Raw genomic sequence first — 24,586 nt, 5'->3', positions numbered from 1 at the left:
AAATTTAAGGAAACAATTTAATGTAGAAAAAAGTTTATAAGGCATCCAAACAATTCACAAATGTTCTGGTATATATTTATGAAAAGACTCATTCAGTATGATTTCTAATACAACTACAGTGGTAGAGCAGGCGCACACGTCCCTTCGAGGTTTATGCCTCGAGGCGGAGGTCCAGGGTTCGAATCCCACCTGTGATGATTTGCATGTTTTCCCCCTCTTTCTCACTTAACTGACCTGTCAAAAACTAAAAAGGTGGAAAAGCCTGAAAAATAATCTTGTTACAGTAATAATAACACACTGGGGCAATTGATTTGTTTGACATGGAGTTATGGAAATAAAAATAAGGCACTTTGTTGTTAACATTGTTGGGAGAACCGTTCTTTAGATGTAAAACCTCTAGTAGTGTCAAATTTGTCGAAATCTCCAATATCACACAGCTAAACAAGGGCCTTAGTGTACATTTTTGGCAAAAATATTTTGAAGAAAAAAAATGTACAAAAGGATCCCAAAGAGTTTCTTGTGTGATTGAAGTAGTTTCCATATTCTTGTTTGATTAGCAGACTCCATGTGTAATCCTCAATTCAAACTCTAGAGTTCCGTTGCAGGACCCCATTCAAAGTCATCCGCCTCGCCCTCGTCATCCTCAGAGCTATCGCTGCCTCGGATCTGTGTGCGTCGGAACTGGACTGCCTGGTGATGGTGTGCTAGCCTATCAAAGAGCAGGAGAGAAGGGTCAAAATTAGCACGTTAGCCTCAGTCTGGCTTTACTCTGAAACACCAAAACCACAGGAGAAGACCTACACGATGAACTGAGGGCCCTTCTTCTCCTCAGCTTGTGCCTGCGGCTCTGCAGAGCGGGTCTAGAAGAGAAGACAAGATGGGTTTTATGCATTTGCTTTGTCACTTTAGTTTTGCACAATTCTTAACATAAACAAATAAGTTTAAAAAAAAAAAAAACACATATCTTAACTCAAACAGCACTATAATGGTGTTTCTGGACTTGCATTTTCTATGACTCAAATATCCTTTACAGCACTGACAACCATATTCCAAAGCATTTATTTTTATATTATTGACTTTCCAGGCAAGAAAAGTTTACTTGTAGACTACACAGTCAAACAAAGGCGAAAAAAAGGATTAAAAGGAAAAAAGTGAATGCAGCTTTTTCTTAGTAAAAAAAAAAAAAAAGCACTATTTGAGGGCCAACCCTCATATTTCAGATGTTTTTTCCCCCCTAGCATTTAAAATACACAGCATAGGCACACTTAAAGTACACTGGGGCTGCAAATAACAATTGTTCTCATTGTCGATTAATCTGCAAATCTTTTCTCAAATAATCAAACCATAATAATACTAATAATTGTTCACTGTTTCAAACAACAGTGCAACACTCGAAGATATTTAGTTTAAAAGAATAAACCAGCAAATACTTACAGTTGAGAATCCAAAACCAGGTTTTACTTTACATTTTTTGCTTAAAAAAGACGAATAATTAATTGAATATGAAAAATGTCAATTCACAGACCAATCGATTATACTTTGTTTAAGGTAAAGGGCTTCAAATACTTAAAAACACAGGTATAGTCCTTTAAATAAGAGCAACAATTTACATACCTGTTGTAATTTATCCTCGATAGCGGACAGGCTGGCGTGTTGTGGGCTCTCAGGCTGCAACTCTGTGGGCTTTTTGACAGAGTACCGAGTGTAGGGGTCGGGGGCTTTAAAATCCGGGGGTCCCTCCGATGGAGTGGTGGGTTCCACCACATCGAGCGCACTGAAATCTGAGTCTGTAAAACTGCGCTGAGAGTGGTCTTCCTCCTCGGCAGCGCTGTGAGGTGGGCTGTAACTCTCCAGGCGGGTCGTCCTGGGCTCGGGAACGTGCATCAACGGTGGGATTTCTCTGAGCGAGTACGCGTCGTCGTGAGGCTCGGGGTCCCCGTTGGGGCTGTGGTCCCCAAAGGCGGGCTCCGATGATCTGGCTAAAGCAGCTCCAGCTACCCTGGAGCCTTTGGGGAGCGTGTTTGCGTTTCGACCGTGGTAACCCTCCTCCAGCTCCTCATCGGTGTAGGCGTCTCCGTCGGTGAAGGGCTCTCCATCAGTGTCCTCCAGGTCGCTGGCAGCACTCAGGTAGTCAGACTGGGTCTGGTCCAGTGCATCCAAGTCCTGTTCAGTACCACTCTCCAACTGGACAGAAAACAATCACTTTAGTTATCAGTTTACCATTGGACAGCAAGAGAACAAACTGATTTGAACAGGTAATAATAAATAATCATATTAATAATAAATTAAGCCTTTTTTTTGCAATAAATAAATAAACAAATAAATAAATAAAACATCCAATTACATAAGAACTTAATCTAAATCAGCAACTTTTGCTTTTATTATGTTTTTACTGTTGTCACACAAAAGAATCATCCCAGTTTGAGACGAGTTTTAAATTTGCTGTGTGATAAAATTTCAAAATCACTGGAACAATAAATGATTCCCGAAACTAATCATATAATATCAATTAACAAAAAAAAAAGCATTAGTGCATGCAAGGTTGTGAGTCTAGTGCTTTATGGTTGACCTTTCTCAAAACTATGTTATAATGTGGCAACATACTTGAGAAAAGGGGTTAAATGTGAACTAATCAGGTTTGTGTGTGTCGTACCGTCACTTCTGACACCCAGACAGGTTTTAACTGTTGGTGGCGGATCTTATCTTTTAGAGTCTCATACCAAACAGTGGAGTTGGACTGGAGGTCAATACGTGCTAGAGGAAAAGGTAGCAGAGAAAATGAGAAGTGTGTAAATATGTAAAACACACACCCAAATTTTGGTGGTCACTTAGAAATTTCCATTGCACTCCATTATAGACAGAATACCAGCTGAGATCAGTTGCATTGTTTTTTTTAACCAGGACAGCAGTTTTCAGATTACATTATGTGCTTACATAATTGCAAAAAAGTTCTTTTTTTTAAATGATCAGATTATTAAACAGAATGTGCCACTGGAACATTGGATATATGGTTGGGCAATGTGGATTTTGCATTAAAGATCAGCCACCCACTCAGATTAGCTGGTATTCTGTCTATAATGGAGTGGGATGAAAGTTTGTAAGTAAGCCCAAACCTTTGACTGGTAGTGTAGTTTACTGTATTTTCAGTGATTTCAAAGATATGACAGGGTCAGACTTTGCTCACGTCATGTGCCATTACCTGAGAAAAGGTGGCTGCAGTTTTTCTTCAGCTTAAGGGCCTGCGTGTAGAGGCGCCTGGAGCTCTTGTTGGAGTTGGGGCTGTACCTCTGCCTCATGGCCTTGACGTCCTTGCGGCTGCGAGGGTCCAGGAACAGTACCATTGGGTGGTACTGGATGTAGTTCAGCCTTTCCACTGCAGTGGGAGTGATGTCCAGAAGAGGGTGCTTGTCCTGGGTAAAGGAGAAGAGCAGAACTAGGGTGTTGACTGATCGCTGCGTCAATCAAAACAAGACTCACGTTGACGTTAAAAGTGACTATCAAGTTTTCTGACTTCTGGTCAATTAAAGGCCGGCTCACCTTCTCTGCTATTTTCCTCACTGTGTCCAGTTTAATAACTGTGGCGCTGCCGTCTTCACCTCCACTGCGAGGAACCATGTCTGCCATAATGTTTATAATTTGAACGTCAGATTAGGAGAACTAATAAATTTAAAAAGGTAGGAGAACGTTTCCTAATGTTGAACATGAGTGTGGTGAAAAAGACAAAACCCACCTGCCACTTCGTATTCATCAGGCATCTCTCTGACCAGCTTCTCCATGGCGATATCATTAAGAGGACCCATCAAGACAATGGGTCGTTTGAAATTAGCTGGAGACACAAATAATTCAGGGATATTGAAACTCGCTTTACATGTTGGGACTGGAGTTAAGACATGATTCCACATTACGTCATCTGTGTGTGTGTGCAGAATCACAAAATATTAAACAATAGAAAGATTAAATGTTGAACCGAAAGTATCACATGATGCTTCTCCATAACTCCTTCTAAGAAAAATAAATTACATTCTTGTCCAGCCGACAGTATTAAAATGCATAGAAACAAAACAATGGGGGTTCATTTGTAAAACATAAGGGTCAGTAAAGAAGTGCGGAAAAACTGTGCAACATATTTATTAGAAGCCTGGAGATCATTATATGTGTGTGTGTGTGAGTGAGTGAGTGAGTGAGTGAGTGAGTGAGTGAGAGAGAAAAAAAAGAAAGACATGCCAACCTTCTCTGAGCAAAACTCTCTCGTAGGCTGGGAATTTGCCCTGGATAGTGAGCTGCAGCAGGTCCTCACGAGTCCGGCGGACGTTCTTTTCATTCTTTTTGTTCCCTCTGAGTCCTCGTAGTTTCCAGAACTCAGCTCTCGGCCCTGCCACCTGCTTCTCTCCACTCACACGCTGCGCTTGCTCTATGCTGGCCAGTGTCTCAGCCCTGCGGGAGAGGACGACAGAGGTCAGAACTGCATCATGGTTCTGGGTTACACTCCAAATCTGAAATCTCTTTTCCTGTCTCTTGCCGACCTGGTCAGGTTGGGGATGGTTCCTTTCTCCATCTCGTGCAGGTCGTTCCCCATGCGGCTGGCCAGCCAGCTGCCCAACTTCCCGCGGTGCATTGTGTCTACCACCCTGAACACCTCTCCTCTGGTGAAGCTCAGCCCAATGGGGCCTTCTGCCTCATGGTCAAAGTGGGTGCGAATGTAGAAGTTGTCTGCCAGGTTGGATTTGGTGATCTTTCTATAAACTGAAGAGAGGGGAAATCATGATTGACACATTCAGTTACTGATGGCCAGTAGCTTTGCCCATATTATTATCTGAGGGGTTTAGTCATAAACGTACTGTCCATCTTGTTCTGAGTGCAGATTTCAACCTGCTCTCCTGTCTTGATGTTCAATAGGAAGTTGGCTGCCTCTTCTCGTGTGAAATGACCGAAATCCACTTGATTTACCTGAACAAATGAGAGAAAAGTTTGAGGAGCAAGACATTTGTCTTTAAAACGGATATAAGACTTTTAAATTCCAAAACATTGTAAAGACACCCAACGGGTGACTTTTGCAGATTAGTCACAGAGAACTCACTGTATTCAGATTTCATCTTAAAATACACATTGAAGTGATAATTTCTTGAAATTCCTGTTGTACATTTGATCGTATTTAACTTTTACTGCTCTGAAGCTTAAATGGCGAGAGATTTGATTTGATGTGAAACCGCAGCACATAGCCATAAACATTGTGCTGACTCATGCTGACCTGTGAAAATCAGCATGCATGCCAAAATAGGGTCTGTAACTGAACTTCAAATGCAGTTTCCGTTTCTAGATGTTGAAATAAGTATGAACCTCTTCAGTTAAGCTTTAAAAAGTTAATAATGAACTACTGCAAGGTGTACAACCTACAGTGAAGTAGTCTCGCATTATCGGACCTTCCTCCACAGCGCTGCAAAAAGGTCTGACTAGTCCACAAAGCATTCAGGGATGGGAGAAAATCATGCTCCGGTTTATTGGCATTTCTTTAATCCAATCACAATCGTCGTTGAGAGCCACAGTGCCGCTGCAATATAGCCTCTTGTTTTGGTGGAACATGTGCACGTTCAAAGGTTGTTTAAATCGTGCAACAGAAAACTCAGATTAGACAGATAGTCTAGCTAGCTGTCTGGGTTTACCCTGCAGAGACCCGGAGAGCAGTTAACCGTAGTCCTCAGAAATCCACCAGAGTTTAAAATTCCAACAAAAAGCAAAAAAGACATCGATTTAAAAGACATGGCTTCGGAACAATCCCAAAAGTGGAATGCCGTGGATGTAGACTAACTGTGAAGTAGAGCATAATCCTCTCACCTGCATGATCTGGTCTCCCTCTTTCATTCCCGCTATGTATGCCGGGCTGTTTGGCTGAACTCCACCTACAAAGATGCCAACATCGTTGCCCCCCACAAGCCTCAGACCCACGCTGCCTTCCTTCACAAACGACACCGTGTGAACATCTGAGCTGTACCTGGCAGTAAGAAGGAGAATTAGAAAATGCTGTAATTTTCTGATTTCCGAATAGTTAACCAGCTCAAAGATGAATATTTATGAACAAATGAGCATTACTCACCCTGGATTAGGGGCTGGGTAAGAGTCTGGCGGTAGGGAATAGAGTGGCTCATCTACAGTCTTTGCTAAAAGAGATTTGGAAACAGTGAGACTCCCCGCTGGTGCATCTAATATACATATTAATAAATATTTTCTTCATTGTCAGTTCCTATTGAGTCTATAAAATGTCAAAAATGTTAAAAGCTAAAATGCAAAAGTTTGATCTTTTTGGCTGTATTTGGAGTACTGGGAGAGAGCATTTGGCAACTGTTCATTATGTGGAAGTTGGGCAATAAATATCCTCTCAACTCTTACGGCTTTGTCCTTTAATATCCAAGCTGTTTGTTTTTGTTTTTTTATTGTGCAGGACTTACGTTTTGTGTATGTAAATGTTGTAAACTTTTGTGTAATATTTTACTCAACTTGTAAGCAGTATTTACTTGTTTGTTATCTGAAGTACCAATGACAAGCGTCTAACAGATATTTTTTACTGGATTAAATTACAAAAATAAAAACAACTGACCAGTAGTCAAACTCATTTTCCTGACAATCAGGTTATCGCAGTAGTTCAAATGTTAAGGCTTACAGTAGGCCGGTGGGTTGCTCTTCATTGAAATCCCAGACCTCAGGGTTTCTGTTCCATTAGCGGCACGAGGAACTCTGTGAGGGGGGTAAAGCATCATATTTGTGTAGTAAGGCATTCACACTTTAAACAGAACAAAGCCAAGAGAAAGTTCCTAAAGAGATTCAAACTTCTCAATAGCATATAGTTTTTCTTCTATGAGAACAATAACACTGATTGGGTTTCGATGAAGTGCATGTTGGGTGCTCAGCTGTACCTGCGGTGGCTCTCACCCCGCTCAGAGCTGCCAGACCTCCTGAGCTCCAACAGCTGGTCGGACTCTGAATGAGGTAAACAGACAACAGACACTGTGGTCAGGGCTATCTTAGAACTTTCTGCTCTAAAAGCTCTAAAAGACATTGAGGATGAGTGTGTGTAACACAGGAGAGTAAACTGACCATCAGAAGGAGGTCTGACGGATGACAAGACGCGCCGAGGAGCCTCCTGTTGCACGGCAACTGAAGTTGATTTTTTGTCAGGCAGGACCCTGATTGAAAGATAAATACATGTAATGAACTACAATATCCCTGAACCTTTTTTAGTCATCTTGTGATGCTTACTAAGAAACACAGTTTTAACTGTCAAAAGTGAGATTGTTTCTGTACGTGAGCAGTTGAATGTGAAACATGCTGTGATGCAATCCTTGCAGGAAGTCCAGTCATGTGCATCAGTGTGTACAGAGTGCGTTACAAAGAGAGAACACTTGTGTTTGTGTTAAGCAGATGAACCGGTCAGACATTCTGTTGGTGTCAGCAGTTACCTGAAAGGTGCATTCACGTCTCCAATTTCAACTGTATCTTCAGCACTTAAATACTACAGTAAATGTGTATGGGTTGATTCCTTGTTGTTCTATAATGTTTTCCAGTATAAGTAGTAAGAGAGCCTGACTCACTTTGTGATACAGACTCTTTGGGTAACACCCTTCCTATTGACTCTGTACAATTAAAGACATTAAAATACCAATTAAGTAAGAATTTTCAGTTGACTATCAACAAACATTTAATAAGCTGTAGGTATATTATGTTATCAGTTTCTGATTGTACACCTGCTAGGGTTACTATCAACAGCCTGCTGGTTTACTGTCAACACTGTTGGTTAAGGTTAAATTTAGGCCATATTTGGTAAGTTTAGAGTTAGATTTCTGGTTAGTCCCACAAGTCATCTTTATGAAAAGAGTATTGACTTATTTCAATTTTCAGTATGAAGCAATAAGTTTCTTAGCTTTTGAGACTGTTGGGGGGTTTAATGGTCTTGCCAATGGTCTCTCACCTGTATCGGTTGTTAGCAGAGTTAGAGTTTGTGCTCCCTGTAGAATCCCTGCGAGGGACAGATGTGTAACTGGCCTCTGATTCAGACTCTGAACCAGCTGGGAAGATAAATAAATAAAAGCTGTAGTTATGAAAACAATTTTATTCTGGATATCAGCAAAACATTTTGGACGCCAGATATTCATTATTAAAAAAGCTCCCATTGCATGAAAATGTCACTTTATGAGGTTTTTTAACATTAATATGAGTTCCCCCAGTATTCCTATGGTCCCCCAGTGACTAGAAATGGTGATAGGTGTAAACCGAGCCCTGGGTATACTCCTCTGCCTTTGAGAAAATGAAAGCTCAGATGGGCTGATCTAGAATCTTGCCCTTATGAGGTCATAGGGAGCAAGGTTACCTCCCCTTTCTCTGCTTTGCCCGCCCAGAGAATTTGGCCTATCCATGAGAAAGTGACGTCATGGCTTTCAAATGAGCCAAACGCCCCCCCCCCTCAAAGCTAGAGACTCAGAAATTGGCATATACTAAGGAAAGCTCATTGTGGGACTAGCTGTAATTCTACACCAAGGCTGAATTTGAGGAAAAATACTTCAAATATGGTGTTAGGGGACCACTATGGTCTATATAAAAAAAATCCAAAGAGCACCATGTCATGGGACCTTTAAGAACAGTTCCCAAGTTAATTTACAATTTTAACTTTTATGTAAAATGTGCCATAAATACAGCATAATACTCTTAAATTCAAACAATAACACACAGACACTCGCTCCTCCACAGTGCATAATGCTCACTAACCCAATACAAACAGACTTAAACCAAAACATTATGTACACAAACACACACACACCTTTCAGTGGCGGATTGCTGGCAGTGATGCTGGGGGCGCTCCATCGGGGCGGCTCCAGCTGGGGCGGCTCCAGCTGGGGCTGCAGGTCAACATCTGGCAAGACTCTGGAAGAGAAGAGAGGGAGGCGGGAGTGAGAGAGGAGGAAGACAGCAAATCTCAGTTACGTTTGGAGAAGGGGGACCCGTGGCTAAATATTGATGAGAGGATGAGACTGAAATGTGGAATATTCACCTTTTGGTCTCTGAGGGAAGCTCTCTCTTTGATGGTTAACTGCTTTGTAACTGATCAAAATTAACCACTCAGTTGTATTAGCAGTATTTCCTGATCTTGTCATGTTTTTTATGATTTTTTATAACATGCACATTTTCAATCAGGGAACTATTCTACAGATGTTTGACTGGAATAGTGTTTCTTCAGTGATAAGTGTCCTCTGTTTAATCAGCATGTAGCCACATACAGGAGAGGGACATGTTCGATATAAGTCTTTTATTTCATTGGTTAACAAAATGTCAACACAAACACTTGGTACACAGTCCAAAACAAAAATCAAGAAAAATCAAAGGCTACAAAATAAAACTTAAGGCACAACATGAGCAAATCAATTAACAAAATTAAAATCACAAGACAGAAAGAGGTTATTTAAGTTTTAAAGTGTAAATAAAAACATGTAATTAGGTAATGTTAAAACGGGAGCGTCAGTCTGCTCAGTTTCCCAGTCCATGAGCTCTTGTTTGGTTTCGGGAGGGGTTGGGGGTGGGGGGTTTGGAGGTTTGATGGACCTTCATCTGTACCTGTATCTGCTGAGGGAGTCCTGACTGTACGTTGTGCTCTGCCTCTGAGGAGGCGCCAGGCTGACATCCGACTCGGAATCAGAGTCTGAGAATGAGGAGAACAACAGTTGTAGATTACGGCCGATTAAAACGGCAACCAGTACTGCTTTCCCTGTGCTGCAGCATAAAACAAGTACTTTCTTTTTTGTAAAATCACATATCACATTGTCGTTTTTTCCCTTCTGACAGTGTTTTAAAATGGTGCAAACGAATAGTGGACTTTTTGAGTCCTTACTATCAAAAAAACGTTCACGTTCTGAGTGAACACAGTGAATCTGACTGCTGCTGATGTAAAAAAAATGCATGAAAGCTGTGCTAATTCAGCTGGGTTTAGTTCCTGTGTTGATACGGCAGTTGGAGAGCTTAGGGACCGTCTACAAACTTCAACACAGAAAAGAGATACAAACATACTTTCAAAAATAAGCACATGCTTATTTTTGAAAGTATGTTTGTAAGTGCTGTAGTGCAACTAGCAGGAGACAAGTTATAATTGAGGTAAGTTGGGAGACACTACCTTATTTAATCATTAAATTGATAGCCAACATATTAGTTTTTTCTCTTTTCTGTGTTATAGTTTGTAGGCAATCCTTGAGCTTTCCAACTACCGTATCAACACAGGAACCAAACCCATCTCAATTAGCACAACATTCATGCATTTCTTTCACATCTACAGCAGTCAGATTCACTGTGTTCACTGAGAAGGAACCACTTAACATAGGTAGACACTTTTAATGATATTCTGAATATGTTAAGAGGCTATAAAGACGTTTAAAACTTGCACTGTTTCAGCCTGTTGGGTGAAAACTATAGCAGGAGGGTAACACGGTATTGACAGCACCGATCGGTTTCGTTTTTCTCTTTGAGAGCACTTAACATTTACAAACGGAGCTACGTGTTGGAATTGAGCGGAATTCTCATTTATCACCTGTTCAGCAGCAACGTTTCAAAGCAAATAATGTCAAAGAGGTGTCAGACAAAGTCCAGGATGTGCACCATTAAATGGTAGGGGTGGGTGGGAATAAAATCGATACAGCATAGTATTGCGTTATTTTCTGTGGAAATACTGCATCAACACACTGGCGATGTACAGAAGTATTGATCTTTTATTAAATATGTGTTGGTCAGTTTGTCTGCTTGACAATCCCATTTGGCAGCAATAAAATGTAAGTGGTATGAACAAACAGAGAAATGTATCTTTTTTATATAAAACAGATGTTGACAGTGTTTCCTTTTGGGAACACTATTTGAAATTGTGACACGCTGAAGTTGGAAAAAAGGTAATAAACTGCAATATATCGCAGAATTTTGCAATATGTTTAAAAACACAACACTTTTGTATTGTGACATAAGTATCGTTATTCCCACCCCTATCAAATGGAAGTTGGATAATTGTTTTTTGGTGTGTGTGTGTGTGTGTGTGTGTGTGTGTGTGTGCTGACCAGGGAGCAGGACTCTGACAGGAGAGCTGACCCTCCTTGGTGGCTCCTGGCGAACATTAATGGGGGTAGGTCTCAGGCTAGTCAAAGGCAGATCAGGAAGAACTCTGGTCGTGGAGAAGTGTGAGGAAAAGACAGAAAATGTTCGGTGGGAAAAAGGTTTTAGTTCTCATGTTGTTATCCATCATTGGGATGTTTTAATTTAAGCTTGGAGAATCAAGCTCTGTCCTTACTTGTATCTGCTGTCTGGGCGGGGGCTCTGTCTGCGTGGTGGAGAGCTGTGGTCAGAGTCAGACTCCGACACTGGCCTGCGAGGCTGTGAGAGGGAAGAGGTGCTGCGAGAGGCGCTCCAGTTGGGGACTACAGGAGAGGACCGGGGGTTGGGGAGGATGGACATACCAGACATAGGTCTAGAGAGAGAGAGAGAGAGAGAGAGAGAGAGAGAGAGAGAGAGAGAGAGAGAGAGAGAGAGAGAGAGAGAGAGAGAGAGAGAGAGAGAGAGAGAGAGAGAGAGAGAGAGAGAGAGAGAGAGAGAGAAGAAAGAGTCATAAGAATTATAACTATTGATACTAGTCTATTCCACAAATCTGAAGCATGGAGGTGATGTGCCTAAACACAGAGTTTGATGCATATTTAGTCAGCTAAACGGTAATGAAAATGAACTGACTTCTGTTTGCTTGAGCGATCCCTTATGTCCGGACTGCCTTTCCTGACAGGAGGAGAGGCACTGCGATCCGAGTCAGACTCTGATGGAGCTAAACAATAAAAAAACAGCAAGAAAAAAGCATGAATTATTGATTGTGTAATTCCACCTACGTCTTCGATCTCAATGCAAATTCCAGCATCTACAGAAATATTAAACCATTGCTATCACAGTGTTAAGTTACAGCCCCACTTAAAAAAAAAATTAAAAAAATAAAAAATTAATAAAAAATAACACTCCGGACATGATCAACAGTGTATGTGTGCTCTATGTGTGGTCTGACCTCTGCGAGGTGCATAGGTTTTAACGGGAGGCCGGGTCAAGGTGGAGCGAACTGGTGATGAATCCCGAGACTTGGCTGGAGGAGCTTCAGCTCTCGTTCTGAGTAAAAAAAACAAAAAAAAGAAGCTCTTAATACACGTCTGTTTCAAAAAACACTGCTCACAATACCATGCTTTTCCAATGTAAGCATGAAAACGACAAACCACAGTTGAAAATATTATGTTATTTTACTGTTACTGTGTTCACTACCTGTTTCCTGCTCCTCACATACCACAAAAAAGATGACGTGTGTTGCGCATATAGAGGAAATGGCAAACTAATAACTACCTATTATACAGACAATGCCAGCTGGCCTTGTGGATAGATTTGGAAACTAGCCGGTCAGTAGTGAGACAAGTTTTGTGTTACAGACATCCTGAGATAAATCTCTCAGAAAAAAGAAAATACACTGAACTACTAGAACAGTACAACTACTAATTCTTCTTTATGTTTACTACTGTGGGTGGTAGGGTGGGTGTTGGGTGTACCTGCGTGTCCGTTTCTCTCTGGTGGGTTGACGGGACGTTCTGTGAGTTGGGGAGTCTTCGTCAAGGTCTGAAATATCTGATGGGAGACAAAAGACAAGGTCAATTTGTGAAGCCATTTGTTTTTCTCATTCACATCATTGTCTTTCCTCTTACACACTGTGGTTCAGAGCTGCTTAGCCTCACCTTAGCCCACCGCAATCACATTTAATACCCCCACCTTTCCTCCCTCCCTCTGTCCCGCTCCCTCTCTCACCCTCCAGTTCAGTGCTGCTGTCTTGGCGGTGGTCGTCCTCACTGTTGGGGGGACTGTCCTCCACCTCTGGGATGCTGACCAGGAACTTGCGGTTGTCCCTGAGGACCGTCATGGTCAGTTTGCCCCTGCTCTTCTCCACCAGGTGCTTGGTCTCCAGCAGGGATAGATTCTCCGTCGTCATGCCATTGATCTGGTCAAAGGAGGCACATCATTTAACGTGATTAGGAAGCAAAAAAAAACAGGACTTGTAAACATCTGTTTGACTGAGGATTACATTCATGTCGCTGTGTCAACACTACGGTTTCAGATTAATCATCCAAATCTTAACTTTCACCTTGAGGATGAGGTCTCCCTCCTGCAGGGTTCCTTCCTTTGCAGCCAGGCCGGTTTCTGTCATGTGCTTGATGAAGATCTGACTGCCTAGTTTCAATCCATACTCTGCAGAAAAAGGATGGCAACAAGAGTCCGGTCAGACATCAGTACTTTATTTTGTACATACATTGTATATAGTACAGTGTCTTGCACAAGGACACTTTGACATGGGACTGCAGGGCCAGGGATTGAACAACCACCCTTCCATTTGGCAAGCAACCGCTCTACCACTGAGCCACAGCCGCCCCCCCGGGAGTCCTTCAGGACAAACAGGCGACTGAAGTCTTACCATCTGTGACTTTCTTTTTAAGCAGTGTAGTTTTGATGGGTTTCTCTGCAACATCCTGAGCTGGCAGCCTCTTGTACCCCGACGACATCAACGGTAGCGTGTTCCCATGCCCGTTGCGGTCAGGCGAGGGGCTTCGGGCGCGGTAGCGGTTCCCGTCTCGGTTGTCACTGCCGTCAGAGTAGCGCCGTGCTCGTCTGGGAGGGTCCTGGTCCAGCAGGTTGGACTGGGAGACGGCTCGAGACGGTCTGGTGGTGGCTGGGATCTGGATCTTGCGAGGGCGTTTCACTGTCTGGAGAGAGAAAGACAAACAGGGCCAGAGATTTAGACACTCAAGTGAGCAGGGATACATTGTAGATTAGAAGTCATTTAGGGGTTTTGTTTTGGTGCTCCATACTTACTACATTTGCAGTCTTGCCACATGACTTGAGGGTCTGAATGGTGTAGTTAGAGTACACGTTCTCCATAGACACTCCATTGACCATGACAATTTGATCTTTGTTGCTGAAGAGCACAAGCACAATCACATATGAGTCTGGTTTATTGGTAGGATAACAGACCTTTCAAGTAAGCAATAATGTTTTTTTTTAAGTTACTACAGAGCCATTGTAGTCAACTTACAACAGTCGTCCTATGGCTGGTCCATTTGGCAGCACATCTGACACCACCACAGCTGTATCCCCGTTGTCTGGGTGAGGCTTGTCCTTGCCTCCTGAAATGGCAAAGCCAAACCCCACTTTGGGGTCCTGACATTATGAGAGAAAGACACAAAATTACAGCAAGCATGTGACAGAGTAACACAAACAAAGAGAAAGAATGCTGGAAAGTAAGTGGGCAGAGTATGAGCATGTGTAGAGAGATAAAGGGAGTGGTGTTCAGTCTGAGGCAGGATCGTGAAGAGGCAGCTGGCGCCGTGGGGCACAGCAGGGTGTGTCTATCTGAAATTCCTACTGGAGTCTGTGCTGTGAAACTGAGAGGTCTGAAGCACGGTCAGGCATTTTTACAATACCAGCGGAAACGATACTGAAGTTGCCTCTGGCCCATATGTCAAGCATCAACTTTCACGTCTGTATTTAAGCAGCCAAGACCAAAATCCACTGATGCGCCAAAGATAAGTGGTCTGCACTTCACATTTATTTTACCTTTGAACTTCGTGTAATATGTGGTTTTTACATAGTGGTTTTTAACGCAGTTCACATAGATTGGGAAAATACATCCATATCCTTATAACCACCTAACACCTTCACATTTGAAGCCCTTCACACATAGATTATTTAACAAATAACAACAACTTACTTTGATCAGTGTTATTGTATGTTGTTCCCATATTGTTAGCTCCTCCATACCAGGTTTCTGGAAAGAAAGCAAAAAACAATAATGAGAATAAATGTATGTTTTTGCAAGAGAAGCTTTATCGTTGACAATGATCAATCACAAATAATTAATCCTAATACGTAATCCAGGTCCTTACAGGGAGGATAGTGTGTGTGTAAGACTCAACCTGTCACCATGCTCTCACCTGTCTCAATCCTGCCTGACCAGTATGGAGGAGGGGCTACCGGCTGTGTGTGTGTGTGTGTGTGTGTGTGTGTGTGTGTGTGTGTGTGTATGTATGTCCCTGCAGTAGGGCTGAACAATATTGTGCTTCCTTTAACTATCTATGGTTTTAGCATCAACATCGCAATGTGCGCATGTGCCATAGTCACATCCAGGACGTTATGCTGCTTGATAAAAATGTAAACTTCCACCGTTCTCCTTTTAAATGATTATTACCACAGACAGATTATCACCGGCCAACCCTTCCCTTTGAGACAGGTAGCCATGTGGCCACCGTGTGTAAATTACGTTAATCCGACGGGGTTTATTGTTATGGGAAGTGAGGCTCTCCGTGTAGAAAAGGCAGAAGCTAGCTAGCTGATGCGCATAGTTTTTGTTGGGTACTCAGTGAAGCTACAGTAGTCAGTGTTTTATGTTCGCTGCAAATACAAACTAAATCACCTGAATAATGCAACATAATTAAAATGTCTCCCGGCCATTTTCGCCAGCAGAAAATGGCTACCAGCCAGGCTAAAGCTAATATAGTTAGCCTAAAGAAATGAGCAGAAAGCTGCTACCAGCCAAGCTAAAGCTAATATAGTTTGCCTAAAGAAACAAGCATAAAGCTGCTACCAGTCAAGCTAAAGCTGATATAGTTAGCCTAAAGAAACAGAAAGCTGTTACCAGTCAGGCTAAAGCTACTACAGTTAGCCTAAAGAAACAAGCAGAAAGCTGCTACCAGCCAGGCTAAGGGTAATATAGTTAGCCTAAAGAAACAAGCAGAAAGCTGCTACCAGCCAAGCTAAAGCTAATATAGTTAGCCTAAAGAAACAAGCAGAAAGCTGCTACCAGCCAGGCTAAAGCTAATATAGTTTGCCTAAAGAAACAAGCATAAAGCTGCTACCAGTCAAGCTAAAGCCAATATAGTTAGCCTAAAGAAACAAGCATAAAACTGCTACCAGTCAAGCTAAAGCTAATATAGTTAGCCTAAAGAAACAAGGGGTCCGTCTATCCCAACTAACGTTACGGTTCAGAGCCGCGAGGCTGGAAACGTAACACTGATCTACAGAAGTCTGTGTCTGATCTTACGTTTATTACACTGATTTAATTGTTCTTGGATAGGCCTACACAGAGTTTGTTGCTAGTGCGCATAACATACAGGTCTGATCAATTTATCAAACTAACGAGCTTGCCCCGCTAGTCGAGCATAACCTGAAATTTAGAGTAAGCAACATGCAGTCATTGTCCTACACTTTAGCCTGGATTGATCGTAATATGTGAATACAATGGTCTCATGCTAGTCAACCAGCGTATTTTTACCTAATTTCCCTCTCCAAAATCACTTCAGAAGAGTAACGTTAGTCACAGCACGTACTTGCTTTGGTGTTTGTAAAGCATTAAAGTTCAACAAAGAATGGTTGACATTAGAATAGATCCTTTTTAAAAATCCTTTTACATTTTTTTTCTTCTATGTAGATGCACTCCCCTACAAATCACCACAGTAGTCGAGAATGATTTATTTTTCCAAATAGAGCTATTTGTCATCTTTTAAAAATTACTTTTCCTTTTTTCATATCACGGTGGAAAAAATATCGCAATGTCAGATTTTTTCCCAATTTGATGCAGGGCTACCCTGCAGTGCTGATGACATAACATTGGGGGCTTTGCAGTAGGTGTACACACAGAAAGAAAAAAAAAAAGGAAAAGAGGGTGGGAACTAACAGTTATTTTTATAATCAATTAAGCAGACAGTTATTTTCTTGATTAAATTGGCAGAAAATTGAAGAAACTGCTGCTCTGCCTCTCCCATCTCTGTCTGTACTGGATGTGTAGATCAACCAATAGAAATGCTTTCTCTCCATCTTTGAAATGACCTGTGATTTGCTAAAGTCTGCTTTCACGGCTAGATTTCCTAAAGCCTAACAACAGGGCCAAGCGGGGGTGCAGAAGTGTAGTTTTCTCTCAGCCCCCTTTAATAACAATATGCTGAAAGGTTCATATGGAACTTTTGCACAATGACACCAAAAGGTATACTGCCTACCACAGTTAATCAATTAATTAATCAATCAATTAATTGTTTGGCCTATAAAATGTCAGAAAATAGTGAAAAACTGCCAGTACAATTTACCACAGCCCAAAGTGGCCTCTTCAGATGTCTGTTACCATCAGATATGACAAAGAAAGAGCAGCAGATCCTGAGATTTGAGAACATGTTAGAGTCAGAAATCTTAAAAAATAAAAATCTGAATATCCGATTATCAAAATAGGTGCCAATTCATTTTCTTTTAATTTACTAATCTATTTTCCACCGAATGTGGCATCTCTAGATGCAAAATATTTTCTCTTTAAAGAAACGGACGCATTGTGTCTGTTCTAAAGAGCACATTTCTTTGTTTGCCACTCTGTAAACAGTCAGATCACTCGGTCCTGGAGGCTGAAATAGTAGAGCCATTGTGTAGACAGTCGAGTTTTCACTCACATAGGCTACTTGTTGTGAAGATTGTGAACATTTTCTAAACCATTTTTATGAAGACGCTTTGTTCCCCTTGGTCACATTTCTACATTTTTATCCCTAAAAAAACATTTACACTTACCACTAACTAACACACCATAGCACACAATTTTAGTCGCTGCACTAAAATGACAACATACCTCTCATGTTTATCATTTCCCGCATACTTTTCCTGGGCTGACTGTGGACTATATTTCATAGAGCACCGAAGGCGCCTGCTGAGTTACAGTGAGAACAGACAAGGCAACTTCTCTAGTCAGACACAGAGATGTTGCAGTCTGAGGATAGAAACAGCTTGGAGTCTGTTCAAACACAAGGGCAGAATATGCAGGTCACACAACCAGTACAGGGCGATGACGGTAAACGGCAGTGCAACCATTATAACTCAATGGGCACAAACACTAGCCAAGTATGGCCTGTCACACCCAAACGCATCGCCTAAAAATACACCATGAATTCATTGATCCTGTACAGATACCTTTTACAAAACAAGATTGAAGTAAATTTAAGTACAATAATAAATAATAAAACAATAAAAAAAAAACACTGATCATTAGGGGCAGAAATCTCAAATATGATGACCACAAAAATCTCACATTCGCTGGTAGGGGTAACCGCAATCACAGCTGTGCAGTGTGTGTCCGGTGAACAGTGGGCCATTTGTTTGACCACGTTAATCATAAACCTGAGTGGGAGGAAAAAACACAGCAACTGACCCGTTTGCTTAAATAAAAGCTGGCTGAGGATTTCCTTAAATTAAACTGACAATGAAACCTGAAGGGGTTAATGTTTGATATTGTGGTTTCACTAAAGCTACAGCGTGTGCAGAATGTTGGGAGCATACAGCTGAATGTGGACAACAATAATCTCTCAATTTAAAACACTAGATGGTGCAAGATAAAATAGTAACTAGTCTCATTTACCGCAACTCATTTACGGTCCTTTATCCAGCGTGGATAAGAAGATCATCCAGAGGAAACAAGTCAGAAGAGGATTATAAACCAGAATTTGAAGAGATCATAAATGAAACATTGCAAACATGATGTCAAAGCAACTTTAACCGCCCTACTGAGAAAGCTAGTCAAACTAATGTTGCGATTACTGCTGTACTCGATTCTCATCCAACACTGAATGTAAAGGAAGAAAATATGCAAATAGTAGTCGAGGGAATTTCCTAAAATATAGGTTGAGATTTCCAAAATCGAATCAGGCTTTTGTAGAAAAGGAGATCAAAATCGGTCCGTCAGCAATGAAGACCATTCCTCTCAGTCACAAAGAGTGGGTCATAAAGTGACAAACTAAGTCATCTAAATATATAGTAGCACTGGAAAAGCTCCTGTAAAAATCTGTTGGGTTTAGCTAGCTCCTGCCCCTTTAAGTATTCACCCTGCCAGCTCTCTGGACCATTTGGCTTGGCAATTGCACTGTACAAATCAGTAATAATTTAAGATCTTTGTTCATTTAAACAGCTCCGTTTTTACTTTCAGGCAGTGGTATATTGTAAGACCATAAATGCTTTGTGTTCCTCTCTCTCCACTTACCACATGGTCTTTGAACCTTACTTCCATTTCCCACTGGGATGTCTTAGCTAACGAAACACCTGTGGCCTCCGGTGCTCAATGAACAGCCAGCTCTTTATATTCCATATGGCAACACCAAAGCAAAACAATCACAGATCCCACAGTTATCCCAACTCCAGTTACTTCCTTCTTGGATCAGCTCTGTGAAAAAAGGTTGGCTCCTGTCCAGAAGAAATCGGATCTCCTCCTGCTGAAATTATTTGTAATTTGACCAGCTGTGGTGTTTCTCTCTCAGCAGGGAGAAAGGAAAGAAAGATGGTAGGAGAGAGCTCACCTGGAGCGCTCCTCCCCCACCCAACCTTTGCCCACTCTCCTGTGGCCTTTGATAAACAAGGATTGAAGGTGGAGCCACGCTGCCTGACTAAACCCCCCCCCCCCCCACCTATACACAGATCGGTGAAGAGGAGACAGTCAAAGGTGATGAACATTAGCAGATTTTAGATGTTGAAAAACATGACTATGGGAATTCAAGGGACCACACAAAGAAATACAAATACATGCACATTTCATCACTTATCAACCCACTGAACTTCAAAATTCTAAGATGGCTGCTTTCAAGTCAGAACAAATACTCGTCTACACTTAAAACTACATTTTGTGCCACTGCTTATTCCAATCTTCAACTGACATTATTCTAAATTGTGCAATGCAAAACTTGTCATGTCTTATGCAAAACTTCATACACATTTCCTTGTTATTCAAAATGCCATATTTGTAGGGCTGCAAATTGTTTTTTATTTTATTTTCATTTAGTAAAATAAAACGTAAAAAAATGAAAGTCTGAGAAGCAGCTAAAAAAAAAAACTACTGCAGCGTGTATGATGAAGCCAGGCTGACAGATGGGTGAGCCAGGTTTTTTTGCAGATATTTTGTCCTTCTATTTTCATTGGGGTATATGTTGGCAGGAATGCTAAACATTGGAGTGCATAAATGTATATGTGACCTTTTTTTAAGTATAATGTACTGGTATTATTCACAAATGTATTTAAAAGATAAACACTAGAAGCTACATCATCATCAGTTTCTTTTTAATTTCACATTACAATCTTAGCATTTCTGAAGCTGTAACCAGCAAATATTTAATATTTTTACTGGTATAAACAAATAACTTTCTATATCTAATTGAATAAACTTGTCTCAGGAGTACATAGATGGAAGGAGTAGTAGCCTTACCACCACTAGTTTTACACTACTTCTTGGAATTCATGATCAATAACCCTGATACATATAATTACATTCCACTGCACTTTGATTCGGAGAGCTGCTATCCAAACATTATTTGTACTACTTTAAATCCATTGTTATACTGCTCATTTTATATATATATATATATATATATATATATATATATATATATATATATATATATATTTCTGTAAAATGCTGTTTATAGTAATAGCCATCTGTATAGTATGCTCACATTCTGTCTATAGTAATAGCTATCTGTGTATACGTATATTCATAGTACGTATTCACCTGTAAACTCTGTTATAGTAACAACCATCTGTATATTATGTTCATTGTAAATATCTGTACATATCTATTTATAGTAATATCCACCTGTATATGATATTCAGTACATATCCAGCGGTAAATTTTGTTCACAATACTAGTTATCTATATATTATATTCATAGGACAAATCCACCTGTTAAATTCGGTTTATAATAGTATTCATCTCTATATTTATTCAGTACATATCCATGTCCTGCACTTATGGAACCATTGTATATCCTGCACTTACTGCTATTGCACTTCTGGTTAGACCTAAACTGCATTTCGTTGCCTTGTACCTGTACCTGTGTAACGACAACAAAGTCGGATCTAATCTAAAAACTTTTAACTAATATTTGAGTTAAAAAAGCAGAAATTAAGAATGATTTTGACTAAAAGTTAAGATCAGAGGAACGTACAGATGAGTTTAGTCAGTAATAAAGGCAATCATTTGTATTTGCAAAGAGCGTTGTATGGAATCCAATCCATTTTTTGTAGTAATTTGGTTAAAACTCTTTGGTTAAAACCCCTATTTCAGATAGACATTTTTTAAAGGGGTCACATTTGACCCGAGGACAACAGTAGGATAAAAAGGTTGCATACAGGTTAATATTGCTACAGTTCCAGTACTATCCATCCACTTACAGGCACCAGCAGCAGTGGTGGCGGAGGCTCCGGGGGCAGAGAGCCAAAGTGCTTAAGTAGTTTCATCCTCTGCGTCAGATTCATGGCGATAACAGTGTTGGGGTCTTCTTCTATCTAAAATGAAAAAAGCCTGCCGACTACCTCAGTCTGACTGATGGATGACCATGTAGTCTCTATCTCAGCCACACTCGGTCACCGATGCAGGTCTCTAAATCCCCAAAAGACAAACAATCCACAGGACACTAAAGCTCTTAAAATAAAAAATAAAAAAATAAAGAAAACAAATTGAAATTCCTCTACTCCCCACAGATAGGGCATGTGTCGAATGATCAACCTGCTCCCAGTGTCAGTGGTATATGTGTGTCTAGGTTAACTTGTATTCTTTCCCACAAGGCAGCAGCAGCAGGTCCCAGGCTGTTGGCTTAGTTTCAGTCTGCTGGCTGCTATGGTTACGTCGGGGGAATGAGAGCACTGGGCTGTTAATAATTGACGGGGCGTTTACTGCACCGTAGGTCTGCTTGCCCTGAGTAAAGTTCCCTGGGTCCCCAAACAGGCCCCGTGGTGTTTCAGGATCAGGAAACGACACTGTCGCAACGCGGCGCTTTGACATGTAACATTTACGCACGCCTCAAAAGAACGGGTGTGATGCAATCTTTTTTTCAGTTTGACTCTGACAATCGGTGCCCTGCCTAGTCAAAAGACACAAAGGAGGAGCAGTTATGTAGCTGAAGGGAGTTCAGAAAGTGATAACAATACCAAACCCAGAGAATGCCTATCACCCATTGGTGTGTGGATGTGAAATTTGTCGGTTTAAAAGTAATTGCTACAATAAGAGGGCCTGCGTTCAGCCAGGTGGAACAGCTGGCCTCTGGTCAGCCAGGGCACCCGTGTTGAATTATTAATAGGTTGGAAGAAAACCGAACAGCAAGCAGCCACTACTGTTACTGAAGCAAACACTTAGCAGAGGTGTGCCCCCTCTAGTAGGTAAATAATCACTCATTCCTGTGTCACGTCTTTCAGCAGCAGGTGTGTGTCTTTTTTTATTTTAAGCCAAGGCCACTCCTGTTGGCCTACATACAAGCAAACGTACAACGCTCAACTCCAGAGTACCTTGTCTCACCAATACCAAATGTACACAGAGGTAGGGCTGGGTTTATTTAATCAACTCTCCAAATAAAACCAATCTTTGTTTGAGGGGAGTTCTTCATATAAACTTTAAACTGGTCAGTTTGAAAATATTTTAAGGGTTGTTTTTTGCTTGTACAATTTACAGCATTCGTTCACTCAGAATATCTTTTATATGCAAAAAAAATTAGTATTGTTACTGAAGTTTCCCCAACATAAATTGGTGTTATAAATGTAATCGAATCAGGACCTTGTGACCCAGCCCTATACAGAGGTCTACTTTTACTGGGATATTATACTATTATAACTGGAATTCTTCATCATGCAAACAAGCCACTCTAACAAATATGAATGACTTCGACAGACAGACATAAAGCCTTGCCTACAGCGGTTAGTAGTGATGAGAAGTAGTAGTAGTTGATGAGAAATAGCATAGCTCTTCCTTGTAAGTATAGTGATTTGGAAGACAAATACTTCAGATGTTTACAGAGCCCACAGCGTGGCTGTAATTAGACCACAGCCCCAGCTTCCACTCGCAGAGGAATTACTCACGGCATGTACTGTCAACAGTGGTTAAGTACTGCAAACACTCACTTTAAAGTGGACTCTAGGGCTGCACAATTGATCGCAGATTTATCAAAATCGCAATCCGGACCAGTGCAATATCCAAATTGCATGGGGGCACAATATTTGTTAAAGGCAAAATATGTAATATTTGGAATAAAGTGATATAGTGCTACAGAGACGTCCCAGTTTAAAAATCCTGTCCTATAGACTAAAGAAATCATTTTTTGTTTGGTACAGATCCTCGCAAAATTCTCAATCCCTCCAATATTATGAAAAACATTGCAATATCAGTCAAAAATAATCGCAATTAGATATTATCCTCATATCTACTAATATATATATATATATATATATATATATATATATATATATATATATTCATACATACACACACACACACACACACACACACACACTAGATTTTTTGACATAGGGTCAATGTGATGAAGTAATCCATTAACAATTACTCAATTGATAATATACATAATTGATATAGACTTGTATCCATGGTACCAACCACAAACACACCGCTATCTTCAAGGTGACAAAGACTTAACAAAAGCCAACATCTGGGACTCAAATCCTGAAAGACCTTTTATGTCGAAAGGAATTTTCCACAACAAGCAAGCCCTGAGTCTAAATGCATTTGGGCAATGAATCACTTACTCGAATAATCGAAAATTAATCTTAATCAAACAGTAGCCTACATCAGTAAATGCAATGATTGGAGTCAACAGAAAGGAAGACGCAGCTGTTTGGGAATGCAAAAATCGAAACTATTGTGAAACTCGGGCAGGCAGGTAGAAACTTGTGTGGCAGAACCAGTAAGGTGAGGAAAATGGGGCTCGCAGCTGACTCTCTCTCTCTCTCTCTCTCTCTCTCTCTCTCTCTCTCTCTCTCTCTCTCTCTCTCTCTCTCTCTCTCTCTCTCTCTCTCTCTCTCTCTCTCTCTCTCTCTCTCTCTCTCTCTCTCTCTCTCTCTCTCTCTCTCTCTCACACACACTATAAAATACCCTGTAAATTATGTCCACCACAGACCAAAAAATCTTTTTTTTGACGCTAGGATACCACAGCTGACCTGTAGGTCTATAGGCCTAATAGTAAACATCCAACTGATGACGAAGGACTCCTTAACGACGCTATAAGGCCTTTAGTCCTGTAGATATCCAGTTATAAGCTAGCTATAGGACTCTAGCTCAATGCTAACTCCCTGGCTAGCGCATTATCTCTTTGTCTAATTCACACAATTTTTTTTTTTTAAGTTGCTTCAGTGAAAAAGGTTTCACTTTTAAATGGTTCTTTTCCACTTCTCCTTCCCCTCGTCAGACTGCTGGCATTCACTGAGCGCCAGGCTTCCCCTGTGTAACGTTCCGAGGAGACTTTGACAGCCGTGAAGCTAACGTAATGTTACCGAATGGTACCGAATGTTACCTGAAAACTTCCGCTCCGTAGGTGTTCCTCGGTCACTATCACGCGAGTCTTCCAAATAAAAAAAACAACTAAACTCTTGAAATTCTCTTTAACGTCTCACTTGCTCAGGTGACAATTCCCTGAAAACTTTCTTCTAAATCTTCTTGAAGACAGGTGGAGGAGTGGCGTCCAGTGTACAGGTGAGTTTCACGACGTCATCACGC

The 24,586-nt window shown here is 41.0% G+C and overlaps 1 protein-coding gene across 6 annotated transcripts; it reads right to left on the bottom strand.

The window, feature by feature from the left end:
• Nucleotides 1–24,586, bottom strand: tjp3 (tight junction protein 3). Of its 6 annotated transcripts, none has more exons than XM_034882619.1 (30): nt 24,384–24,586; nt 14,792–14,848; nt 14,117–14,241; nt 13,897–13,999; nt 13,499–13,787; nt 13,172–13,275; nt 12,838–13,027; nt 12,585–12,660; nt 12,059–12,156; nt 11,740–11,827; nt 11,306–11,482; nt 11,076–11,179; nt 9,598–9,682; nt 8,807–8,910; nt 7,961–8,057; nt 7,090–7,178; nt 6,909–6,972; nt 6,656–6,729; nt 6,092–6,155; nt 5,833–5,989; nt 4,839–4,947; nt 4,524–4,743; nt 4,229–4,434; nt 3,731–3,826; nt 3,538–3,617; nt 3,200–3,410; nt 2,654–2,754; nt 1,615–2,184; nt 802–860; nt 1–709 (listed from the first exon to the last, which is right to left on the bottom strand). In XM_034882619.1, exons 2-30 carry the CDS (start codon nt 14,837–14,839, stop codon nt 589–591), a joined length of 3,909 nt encoding a protein of 1,302 aa, XP_034738510.1. In that variant the 5' UTR covers nt 14,840–14,848; nt 24,384–24,586; the 3' UTR covers nt 1–588. The 6 variants fall into 6 exon arrangements, with proteins under 6 accessions (XP_034738510.1, XP_034738511.1, XP_034738508.1 ...); XM_034882620.1 differs by lacking the exon at nt 24,384–24,586 and adding an exon at nt 24,239–24,368; XM_034882617.1 differs by lacking the exon at nt 24,384–24,586 and adding an exon at nt 21,262–21,381 and having other exon boundaries at nt 5,833–5,983.

This window comes from Etheostoma cragini, chromosome 9 (assembly GCF_013103735.1).
Source record: "Etheostoma cragini isolate CJK2018 chromosome 9, CSU_Ecrag_1.0, whole genome shotgun sequence".
In the NCBI taxonomy this organism is placed as follows: Eukaryota; Metazoa; Chordata; class Actinopteri; order Perciformes; family Percidae; genus Etheostoma; species Etheostoma cragini.
The sequence above is the reverse complement of the archived record's forward strand: the minus strand, read 5'-3'. Positions and strand labels throughout refer to the sequence as shown.